The sequence below is a fragment of the Papio anubis genome, chromosome 9, assembly GCF_008728515.1.
Source record: "Papio anubis isolate 15944 chromosome 9, Panubis1.0, whole genome shotgun sequence".
Lineage (NCBI taxonomy): Eukaryota > Metazoa > Chordata > Mammalia > Primates > Cercopithecidae > Papio > Papio anubis.
Genome location: NC_044984.1, coordinates 98,436,884 through 98,449,785, shown reverse-complemented (window position 1 = coordinate 98,449,785; position 12,902 = coordinate 98,436,884). Strand labels below are relative to the sequence as shown.

Genomic DNA, 12,902 nt, shown 5'->3' with positions numbered 1-12,902 from the left:
ACACTACTATGTACCAGGCACTCTTCTGGAGCTCAGTAGTGAGCAGAAGAGATTAAGAATAATTCCTGTTATCATTTAGCCAACACTCTTATCAATGACAACTTGCCAACTGTTGGTGTTAAAACATAGCTACAAATCCTCTGACACTCTTCCCATCGGGAAGTTGGGTCTATGTTCCCTTCCCTTGATTCTGGACTGGTTTGTGATTGCTTTGATTAATAGGGTATGTGACTTCTGAGGCTGCGTCACAGAAGGCCTAAACGGCTTAAGTAGAACACTTACTCTTGGAATCCTGAACCACCATGTAAGAAGTTCAACTCCCATAAAACTACCATCTGGATGGCCATATGCAGGTATGTAGGGTGACAGAACCAGCTGAGTCTGTCCTTCAGCCATTGCAGTTGAGGCATCAGGCACAGAAGTAACCACTTCAAGACTTCTCAGCTGAGGGCCCAGCCATCCCGCATGTGGCCTATCTAAATTCCTGACCCACAGAATCCATGAACATAATCAAATGGTTATTATTCTGCATCACTAAATTTTGGGGCAGTTTACTGTATGGTACTAGATAACCAGAACAATCACTATTGAAAATATTTTGGTAAATATCCCTTAAGACACCTCTGTCTATGGATAAACACATATGGATAAATGAGGCATACTAAAAATACTGCTTTGCAACCTTTAAAATTTTCATTATAATGTCATAGCAATGTCCTACATAGTTTTTAACTTTAGAAACTGGCACTAAGTTTCATGGATGTTTTTGAAGTTTTGAGCAAAATGACTTTTGTAGAAATTTATTTCCTACAAAATTATTATTCAAATGTAAGGGCAAATATTAAAACATTTCAGGACATATAAAACTTCAAAGTTTAGCTACATAATTGTTTTGGGGAAAATAATTCTAGGATGTTATCTAGGAAAAATAAAAAGAAATATAATACTTTGAATAGGCCTGGCGTGGTGGCTCATGCCTGTAATCCCAGCACTTTGGGAGGCTGAGGCGGGAGGATCACGAGGTCAGGGGATTGAGACCATCCTAGCTAATACAGTGAAACCCAGTCTCTACTAACAAAAATACAAAAAATTAGCCAGGCATGGTGGTGGGCGCGCCTGTAGCCCCAGCTACTTGGGAGGCTGAGGCAGGAGAATGGCGTGAACCTGGGAGGCAGAGCTTGCGGTGAGCCGAGATCACACCACTGCACTCCAGCCTGGGTGACAGAGCGAGACTCCGTCTCAAAATAAATAAATAAATAATAAAGAAATAATACTTTGAGTAAGAGAAATGGTAGTAATTTGTGGTTACATCTAAACTGATGTTGAAATCTGTGGTTATGAGATCTAAATAACCACTAAGAAAAATTTACTACTAAGTTAATTTTTAAAATTTATCATAACCTGGATTAAGATTCAAAAATACATGGAACATACAGAAAAATGAAGTAGGCAAAAGAATGTTAAAATAAAGACAGTAATTTATTCCCAAGGTTGACAGGATATTTTCATTGTAAATGTGTGTTAATTTCCAAGCAACTAAGCTATGCACAAAATTAGCACATATAATTCTCAGATCACTATAGGGAAACAGTCAAAGAAAAATAATAAACAGGGGAAAAGTAAAGAAATGGGGAAAAAGGCAAAGTATAGTATATAGAAAGCAGTTAATAAGATAGTTTAAAAAAAAAAAACAGGCCAGGGCCAGGCGCTGTGGTTCACACCTGTAATCTCGGCAGTTTGGGAGGCCGAGGGGGGGTGGATCACCTGAGGTTAGAAGTTCAAGACCAGCCTGGCCAACATGGTGAAACCCTGTCTCTACTAAAAATACAAAAATTAGCTGGGCGTGGTTGCGGGCGCCTGTAATCTCAGCTACTCAGGAGGCTGAGGCAGGAGAATCACTTGAACCCGGGTGGTGGAGGTTGCAGTGAGCTGAGATCACACGGCTGCAGTCCAGCCTGGGTGACAGAGCGAAACTCCATCTCAAAAAAACACAAAAAACGAAAAACCCCCACCATAAACAATGTCAAAAGAAAAAAGGACAAACTTAAAAAGTTTAGCACACGTTGCAGAAAAAAAGGTCAAATTTTCCTAAAAACCAAGATAATGACCACTCACACAATAGACACAGATAAAAAGATAGAAACTGACAGTTCACAGAACAGGAAATAAAAATAACATAAACATATATATATACACACACACAGACACAGATGTATAAACATGCATGTACACGAACACTCATATATACATATGCAAATGTTTTCCATCATCACAACTTAGCAAAAAAATCTGGCATAGGCAAGAAAAGGGAGGAAGGGCAACAAAGCAGAGTAGATGGAAAACACAAAACACAAGGGCAGAATAAAACTGCCCTATTATAAGACAAAGTCTGGTCAGGGTTGATGGTGGGGGCAGGAATACAGAGGAAACAAAATACAAGAACCCCAAATCTAAGTATAAGTGATGAAAATCAAGGATAATATTAAAACTATCTTAAACTAATGTGGAATAGGCTTAAACTGTTGAGAATGGACATCAGCCAGTATGTTATCCAGTTCATACTGGCTATTAGCCCCATTTACAAAAAATAAATCTACAACAAAACAGTGTACACAAGTTGAAAATTAGATATACAAGAAACAAAACACAAATCCACAATCATGGTGGGAGATTTGAGCATGTCACTTAAAAGTTGATAAGACCTAGACTCACAAAATAAAAAAGCTTTGAACATTTATTTAATAGAGCCAGGTGCAATGGCACATGCCTGCAGTCCCAGCTACTCAGGAGACTGAGGTAGGAAGATTACTTGAGCCTAGGAGTTATCCAGCCTGAGCAACATAGCAAGACCACATCTCTAAAATCAATAATAATAAATACATAAAACATTGATTTAATAGATAAACAACCTTGCACACAGTCAAGAACTCATGGTCTTAATGAGCACCTATGGAATCACAAAAATTGACTGTGAAATAGACACAAACATCTTTATAGATCACATTTCCTGACCACAATATAATAAAACTAGATATTGGCAATAATAACAAAACTTTCCACTTGGAGATCTTTAAAAAATTGTAGCAAATTACTTTTAAAGAGAAAATAGAAATCAATGACAATAAAAGCAGTATGTATCAAACCCTATGGGATACGGTCAAAGATATAATCACATGAAAATAACACTGAAAAATGAACTAAGGAGCATTCAAATTATTAGAAGTTAGAAAAAGCATTCAAACTACTAGAAGTTTAAAAGATGCTGGGCATGATGGCTTAAGCGGGTAATCCCAGCACCTTGGGAGACTGAGGTAGGAGGACTGCTTGAGGCCAGGAGTTCAAGACTAGCCTGGACAATCTGGCAAGATCCTGTCTCAACAAAAATTTTAAAAATTAACCAGGCATGGCTGCATGTGTCTATAGTCCTAGCTACTCAGAAGGCTGAGGTGGGAGTATAGCTTGAACCCAAGAGTTCAAGGCTGCAGTAAGCTATGATTGTGTCACCACACTAACCTGGGTGACAGAATGGGATCCTGTCTCTAAAAAAAAAAAAAAAAAAAAAGGTTAGGAATAAAAGTTGAAAGAAATGGAATAGAGTTAAAAAGTTTAAGAAAATAAACAAAAAAGAAAAAGTCAATAAAACTAAAAAACGGCTCTTTGAAATAAATAAAATAACAAATCACTAGCAAGTCTGATTAGACAATACTAACACTTAGGGATAAGAAAAGAGATATAAAAACGGATATAGAGATTTTAAAGATAGAGAGAATTGTCTTTATAACTTTAAAACATTTTTAAATAAATAAATTTTTAAAATTTTTAAGACAGGGCTCATTACATTGCCCAGGCTAGATTTGAACTCCTGGGTTCAGATGATCCTCCTGCCTCAGACTCCCAAGCAGCTGGGACTATAGGTGTGTACCACCACACCTGGCTATCTTATAACTTTTAGAAATAAATTTAAAAATCTAGATAAATGGGTAACTTCTCAAAAAAAAAAAAATTACCAAAAATTACAAAAAGTTGAAAACCTAAATAGACCAATACTCAAAGAAGAAATTGAAAAGGCAATCAAAGATCAAATACCAATCCCAGGTAAATATGGAAAATTTCTACTAAATATTCAAGGAATTACATTATTTAAATATAATAAAAGATGGAGGGCTTTCCATGACCTCAGAACATAACCCTGATTATGTTTTCAAGGATAACATAATCCTGATACTCAAATCAGATTACAATAGCACCCTACTCCCCCAAATAACACAGGCAAAATCGCTAATAAATATAGGTATTATAAATAAATGTTAGAAATATGATTCAGCAAAGAAAAAATTCACAAAATTCATGGATTAAAGGAGAGACACAGTAAGCTCCAAAATGAATTTAAACTACCTCAATATACATTTCTTGTTAAAAAGAGAAAAATAAAACTAATAAGCTAGAAATTTAAGAACATTTTGGCCAGGCATGGCAGCTTACGCCTATAATCCCAACACTTTGGGAGGCCAAGGTGGGAGGATCACTTGAGCCCAGGAGTTCAAGACCAGCTTGGGCAACATGGAAAGACCTTGTCTCTACGAAAAAGAAAAAAAAAGTTTTAAAATTAACTGGGCATGGTGGCATGCACCTGTGGTCTCAGCTAGCTACTCAAGAGGCTGAGGCAGGAGGGCTGTCTGAGCACAGGAGGTCGAGGCTGTAGAGAGCTGTGATCATGCCACTGTACTCCAGCCCCAGGTGACAGAGTGAGGCTCTGTCTCAAAAAGAAAAGAAAAGAAAAATGTCCTTAATGTTATTAAAATCACATACCAACAACCTATAGCAATGCCACAATTAATGATAGAAAGGTAAATATATTAATGAAACAGAATAGAGTGTAGAGCAGGAATCAACAAATGTTTCCTGTAAACAGTCCGACAGTAAATATTTTAGGCTTCACAGGCCATAAAATCTATTGTGTAACTACTCAACTGTGCTGTTTCAACATGAAAGGTGCCAACAGCAGTACAAAATGAATGGGGATGGCTGTGTTCCAATAAAACTTTATTAATAAAAAAAGGCAGCAGGCCCACAGGATATAGTTTGCAATCCCTGGTCTAGAAAGTCTAGAAAGACACATTTATACAGTAAAGACATGACAGAGATGGAATTTCAAATCAATAGAAAAAAATGGCTTATTTAATAAATGGTGTTGGGAAAATTGAAAATCAATTAGGAAAAGAAAAAGCCTCACACTAGTCACAAAAGTATATCACAAATGTATTAATATTCTAAACAGAAACAAAACCATGAATGTACTAGAAGAAAATACAGAAAATTTATTTTTATAATATTCCTGAAGGAGAGTCTTTCTTTTTTTTTTTTTTTTTTTTTTTGAGACGGAGTCTCGCGCTGTGTCCTGAGTACAGGTGCAGTGGCCCATGATCTCGGCTCACCCGCAGAAACTCCGCCTCAGGAGTTCAGGCCATTCTCCTGCCTCCCAGCCTCAGTAGCTGGGACTACAGCCGCCCTGCAGCCCGGCTGGTTGTATTTTTAGTAAGGAGGCGGGACACCACCATGTTAGCCAGGATGGTCTCGATCTCATTGTTTCGTCCGCCGCCTCACGACCTCCCAAAGTGCTGAAGTCCCACAGGCTTGACACCAGCCCGGCCTGAAGGAGGAAGTCTTCAAGCAAGATTCAAAACCAGAAAGCCATAAAAGAAAATATTGTCAAACGTGATAAAACTAAACTGAAAACCCTTTTTAAAAAAAGCAAAGTGGGCTGGGCACAGTGGCTCATGCTTGTAATCTCAGCACCGAGGTGGGCAGATCATGAGGTCAGGAGTTTGAGACCAGCCTGGCCAACAAAGTGAAACCCTGCCTCTACTAAAAATACAAAAATTAGCTGGGCGTGGTGGCAGGCACCTAAAATCCCAGCTACTCGGGAGGCTGAGGCAGGAGAATCACTTGAACCCAGGAGGCGGAGGTTGCAGTGAGCAAAGATCACGCCACTGCACTCCAGCCTGGGCAACAAAGCTAGACTCTGTCTCAAAAAAAAAAAAGGCAAAGAGAAGACTTAGAAAACACATCTGGAACATATGAAAAATATGTATGTAAAGAACTCCTAAGGATCAACAATAATAAAAAAATTGAAATCCATTTAAATATTAAAAATAATAAATGAATTCAGCAAGGTCACAGGATACAAGATAAATAACAAAACCAACTGTATTTCTATAAACTAGCAATAAACAATCCAGAAATGAAATTAAGAAACTAAATCGGCTGGGTACAGTGGCTCATGCCTGTAATCCCACCACTTTGGGAGGCCAAGGTGGGTGGATCGCAAGGTCAGGAGATGGAGAGCATCCTGGCTAACATGGTGAAATCCAGTCTCTATTAAAAATACAAAAAAAAAATTAGCCAGGCATGGTAGCGGGTGCCTGTAGTCCCAGCTACTGGGGAGGCTGAGGCAGGAGAATGGCCTGAACCCAGGAGGTGGAGCTTGCAGTGAGCTGAGATCGTGCCACTGCACTCCAGCCTGGGCAACAGAGCGAGACTCCATCTCAAAAAAAAAAAAAAAAAAAAAAGAAAGAAACCAAATCGATTCATAATATCCTCAAAAAGAATAAAAAACTTAGGAATACATTAATCAAAATTAGAGCAACACATACATTGAAAACTACAAAACATTGCTGAGAGAAAATTTAAAAGATTTAAATAAATGGAGAAACATCCCATGTTCATGAATTGGCAGACCCAATATTACTAAGATGGCAATTCTCCTCAAACTAATATATAATCAATGAAATTCCTATCAAAATCCCAGTAAGGGCCGGGTACGGTGGCTTATGCCTGTAATCCCAGCACTTTGGGAGGCTGAGATGGGTGGATCACGACGTCAGGAGATCAAGACCATCCTGGCTAACACGGTGAAACCCCGTCTCTACTGAAAATACAAAAAATTAGCCGGGCGTGGTGGTGGGCGCCTGTAGTCCCAGCTACTCGGAGGCTGAGAGGAGCAGAATGGCGTGAACCAGGAGACTTGCCTGAGAGCCGAGATCAGCTGCTCCCTCCCTCAGCCTGGGTGACAGTCACAAGACTCGATCTCAAAAAAAAAAAATACATGGCGAGGTAGTGTGTGAGGCCTGTAGTTCAGCTACTCACGGGGAGAGGCTGAGGCAGAATGAAGCGTAAGAAGCCAAGAGGAGGGCATAGCTTACTGATGAGGCTGAGATCCAGCCACTGCACTCCAGCCTGGGTGACAGAGTGAGACTCTGTCTCAAAAAAAAAAAAAAATCCCAGTAAGCCTTTTTGTACAAATTTTACTTTTTTTTTTTTTTGGTACAGAATCTTGTTCTGTTGCCTAGGCTGGAGTGCACTGATGTAAACATGGCTCACTGTAGTCCTGGCCTCCTGCTCTCAAGCAATCCTCCTGCACTGGCCTCCCATGTAGATGGGACCACAGGCACATACCACTACACCCAGCTAATTTTCTAATGTTTTGCAGAGACAGGGTCTTGCCATGTAGCCCAGGCTGGTCTCAAACTTCTGGGCTCAAGTGATCTACTGGCCTCAGCCTCCCAAAGTACTGGGATTACAGGTGTGAGCCACTGTACCTGGCCGAATCACATTTCTGATTAAAAAATAAAACAAAACATAAAACTTATATCCAGAATATATAAAGAACTGTTACAACTCAATAACAAGAAAACTATGAATTTCCAAACGGACACAATATTTGAATAGAAATTTCACCAAAGATACGTGAATGGCTAAAAGCACATGAAATAATGTCCAACACTATTAATCATTAGGGAAATGCAAATTAAAACCACAATGAGATACCACTTTACTCCCACTAAGATGGCAACAATAAAAAAGACAGACAATAATGACTATTAGCAAAGGTGGAGAAATTAAAACACTTATATATTGCTGGTGGGAATGTAAAATGGTGTAGTCAGTTTGGAAAGCAATTTGGTAGAATTTCTTAAGAAGTTAAACAGGTTGAGGTAGGAGGATCACTTGTGCCTGGGAGGTGGTGAGCTGACATTGTGCCATTGCACTCCAGCCTGGGTAACAGAGTGAGACCCTTTCTCAAAAAAAAAAAGAAAAAAAAAAAAGAAAAAAAAGAAAATAGATCTGTGCGGAGAATCGTATTAATGTGTTCCCATTCTTTCCCAGTAGGCAGAGTATATATCCTTAGACCACTAACTCTGGCCTTTGCCATATGGCTGGCTTTGACTAATGGAATGTGACCAGAAATGAATGTGTGCTTTGAACACAGGCTTTAAAAAGCACTGTATGTAATTGTATGCACCTACTGGCCCTCTGAAGTAGAATAACCTTGAGAAGCCTGCCCCATTATAAACAATAACCTAACAAAAGCTAATATGTGAAAAAGGGTACATGAAAAGTGTTACATGAAAAAGGTTCCAAAAGATGTACATCAAATTGAATTATGTGTATCTGCCTATGTTGGGAGATAGTGCTGTTGAAAGAACACTGTACACTTTCCAATTTCTTGACTTTTTATCAGTGTTATTTTAAAAACCTGTTTAATGGAAAATTTTTTTTAAAAGACGTATGTTAAAAGTAAAAGTACTGGCCGGGCGCAGTAGCTCATGCCTGTAATCCCAGCACTTTGGGAGGCTAAGGCAGGCGAATCACGAGGTCAGGAGATCGAGACCATCCTGGCTAACATGGTGAAACCCCATCTCTAGTAAAAAAAAAAACAAAAACAAAATTAGCCGGGCGTGGTCGCGGGCACCTATAGTCCCAGTTACTCGGGAGGCTGAGGCAGGAGAATGGCGGGAACCCAGGAGGCGGAACTTGCAGTGAGCTGAGATCGTACCACTGTACTCCAGCCTGGGTGACAGAGCAAGATTCTGTCTCAAAACAAACAAACAAAAAAGTAAAACTAACTGGATTACTATGGTGGGATAATTTTTTTTTCCTTTTCTATGGTTTCCAAATTTTCCATGATATTTTAGCATTTCTATATTTTAAAACAGTTTGGAAAAAAAGTTAAGATCCTACCATCAATCTAATGCAAGTAAAAAGACATAATGGTTAATAACTCTACTGTATTATATGCTATGGCAACTTGAAAGTGCTTTGAAAATTATACCAATGATCTTATTTCACTATCGCAATGACACTGTAAAACAGGTATTTAATCACTCCCATTTCACGGTGAAGGAAACAAGCTTAGATTATTTGCTCTAAAGGACACACATGATAAGCCCTGAATCAGAAAACAGCCCTTTGGACTCTAAATCTCCAAAGCTTGAGTGCTAGAATGACAATGATCAAAACACTATGTGAATATTATTTGGGCTTAAAAAGAAAAAAATATTGCAGCCATAAAAAAGAGTGAGTTCGGCCAGGCGCGGTGGCTCACACCTGTAATCCCAGCACTTTGGGAGGCCGAGGCAGGTGGATCATGAGGTCAGGAGATCGAGACCATCCTGGCTAACGCGGTGCAACCCCACGTTAGTCTCTACTAAAAATACAAAAAATTAGCCGGGCGTGGTGGTGGGCGCCTTTAGTCCCAGCAACTCATGTGGCTTAGGCAGGAGAATGGCATGAACCCAGGAGGCGGAGCTTGCAGTGAGCTGAGATTGCGCTACTGCACTCCAGTCTGGGCGACAGAGCGAGACTTGTCTCAAAAAAAGAGTTCATGTCCTTTGCAGGGACATGGATGAAGCCGGAAACCATTTTTCTCAGCAAACTAAACTAGCACAGAAAAAGAAAACCAAACACTGCATGTTCTCACTCATAAGAGGGAGTTGAACAATGAGAACACATGGACAGAGGGAAGGGAACATCACACACCAGGGCATATCAGGGGTTGCAGGGTAAGGGGAGGGAGAACATTAGGACCAATACCTAATGCACGCAGGGCTTAAAACCTAAATGATGGGTTGATAGGTGCAGCAAACCACCATGGCACATGTATACCTACGTAACAAACCTGCACATTCTGCACATGCATCCCGGAACTTAAAGTAAAATAAAAATAAAAAATCAAAAAAGAGAAAGTCTAAAAAAAAGAAAGAAAAAAATATACTAACATTTGCCACAGCATGGATGGAGCAGCAGGACATTATGCTAAGTGAAATAAGACAGACACAAAGAACAATATTGCATTATCTCATATGTGAAATCTTGGTTTTTGTTTTGTTTTAACAAAAAAGGTAAAACATATAGAAACAGAGAATAAAACAGTGGTTACCAGGGTCAGGGTGGCAGGAGGGGAAGGAAATGGGGAAATGTAGGTCAAAAGATACAAAGTAGCAAATACGTAGCATAAACAAATTGAGAGATCTAATGTATAACATGAGGACTACAGTTAATAATAATGCATTGTATTCAGGATTTTTTTTTTTTTTTTTTTTTGAGATGGGGTCTAACTGTCACCTAGGCTGGAGTGCAGCAGCATGATCTTGGCTTACTGCAACTTCCACCTCCCAGGCTCAAGAAATCCTCCCACCTCAGCCTTCCAAGTAACTGTGACCACAGGCGTGTGCCACCATGCCCAGTTAATTTTTTGTATTTTTGGTAGAGATGGGGTTTTGCCATGTTGCCCAGGCTGATCTCGAACTACTGGGCTTGAGTGATCCATCCACCTCGGCTTCCCAAAGTGCTGGGATGACAGGTATGAGCCACAACACCCGGTGGTGACTACAGCTGCTCATGCCACAGGCAGAAAAAAAATGGGTAACTATATGAAATGATGGCTATATTACCACTATAATAACCATTTATATATATATATATAAAATATCTATCTTATACCATCATGTTATATACCTTAAATTTACACAAATAAAATTTATTTTAAAAAAAAACACTACATGGAACAGTACAATTCCCCAAAGGAAAGAGGAATTCTTTGCAGACAAAACCAACATTAGCTATAATAGGGGTCAACAATGTAGATATCCCCATTATTTACAATCTGTGTCAGCAAACTACATCCTGTGGACCAAACCTGCCTACGAGCTGTTTCATAAGGGCTTATTGGAACTCAATACACAAACAAACAAACAAATAAAACACGATGTGAAAAGAAAACAGGTAGTGAATTAATTCTATTTGGGAAAAAGGAGGAAAGAATTGATTGTAAAAGTATTTGCTAGTGTGAACCACTCTAACAGCTTCCTGTATAAAACATGGAAATGATAGCTTTCATTTTACAGTCAGAGTTTCGTTGCCAAATTCCCAGAGAAATCTAATTTTAAAATAACCATCTGTTACTTTTCATTATCATTTATGAGGTAGCTAAAATGCATTATGGCTCAATATATACAAATATATTGATACAAGCAGTTACATTAATATTAATTTAATAAGATGATTTCTCATTAGAAAAGACACAATTTTTTTGTTTTTAGCTCCAATGCTTTCTGAAGAAAAGACACAGTTTTGAAAACAAATATGCTCCAGGGACTAAGGAAAACACAAACACACACAAATTTGTCCACTATTAGATTGAAATGCAAAAAGCTAAGCATCATCCCTTTTAAAAATTAAAGACGGAAAAAATAAAATGTTCCCACTCTAAATCATAAAATAAGCATTTGGTCTGAAAGAGTCAGCATACCTGGGAACATTATTGTTTGAATCTTCGCTTTCGTTTGCCAGGCCACCAAACAAATAGCATTTGTTACCATATAAAGAGAAGCTATGTCCAAGCCGAGGACAAGGAGGTAAACCAGAAGGAGGGGGATGGGGTTTCACTTTTTTCCATAACCAACGACTTGCCTAAAAAAAAAAAGACACAAATACAGTCAGACAAAATCAAGAAAGCACTCCTATATTGTCAACAGTGCAATATCATATCAATACATTTTAATCCAAATCCCATCAGAAGGCACTAATAAACTACTTTTGGGACAAATGACAAACAACAAGGTAACTTCTGGAATTAAAATATATGTTCCAGTAGACATTCAAGTTACTATTCCATATTCATAGATTTCCACAATGGCAAACTAACCATACAATAATAAACTCTAACAGTTCTAAAGTATTTTCCAAATGAAAAATAAAGTATTATACATAGCTTCAAGATTAAATGTAATTTATACATTCTTACTTTCTGAAATAAGGCAATCCATGAATGGTAAATATTTTAACCTTTTAAAGGTAAACATAAAGCTCATTTAACAAATCAAATTCCAAAACTTATTCTCTGGCCATGGATGTTTTCTTTAGCTGAAATTATTTTTGCAACGAGTTGCTTGTAAATAGGTATAACCACTCACATCTGCCAATTAGCAGATACCCACATGATCACCACCCTAGGGATAAGGCACAGGTCAGGAAGAAAAGTCAACAAGGGCTATAAGTCCGGTTTAGTAAGAGTCAAATTTAGAAAGGTTATGGGAAACTGTTACTCCTCTTTTGTATGTATTGTCAAGGTGGGAGGTGTAGCAAATATTAGTATGAGGGTAACAATTTCTAAAACACGAAAGCAGTGGTTTTCAAAGTATAGCCCAGGGGCCAGGCATGGTGATTTTCCAAATGTGGAAAGTTTTATTCAAAGTTGTCAATCTGTCAGTTGATGCCAATGCCAACTATCCCTCTGTGAGTCCTGCAGTACTTAATACTTAAGAACTTGCGGCAGAGCACAGTGGCTCACGCCAGTAATCCCAGCAGTTTGGGAGGCCCAGACGGGTGGATCACCTGAGGTCAGAAGTTCAAGACCAGCCTGGCCAACATGGTGAAACCCCATCTCTACTAAAAATACAAAAATTAGCTGGGCATGGTGGTGCGTGCCTGTAGTCACAGCTACTCAGGAGGCTGAGGCAGGAGAATCGCTTGAACCCAGGAGACGGAGGTTGCAGTGAGTCAAGATCGCACGGCTGCAGTCCAGCCTGGGCGACAGAGCAAGACTCTGTCTCAAAACAAAC

The 12,902-nt window shown here is 39.0% G+C and overlaps 1 protein-coding gene across 3 annotated transcripts in view; it reads right to left on the bottom strand.

The window, feature by feature from the left end:
- Positions 1–12,902, bottom strand: part of HCFC2 (host cell factor C2) — a 42,868-nt gene that overhangs the window by 27,651 nt on the left and 2,315 nt on the right. For all 3 annotated transcript variants that reach the window (XR_002515969.2, XR_004176299.1, XM_003907068.5), the window contains exon 3: positions 11,591–11,751. Coding sequence is in view for 1 of the 3 variants with exons in the window: in XM_003907068.5 (XP_003907117.3) it covers positions 11,591–11,751 (161 nt within the window). In the remaining 2 variants the exon portion in view is untranslated. The remainder of the gene's footprint in view (positions 1–11,590; positions 11,752–12,902) is intronic.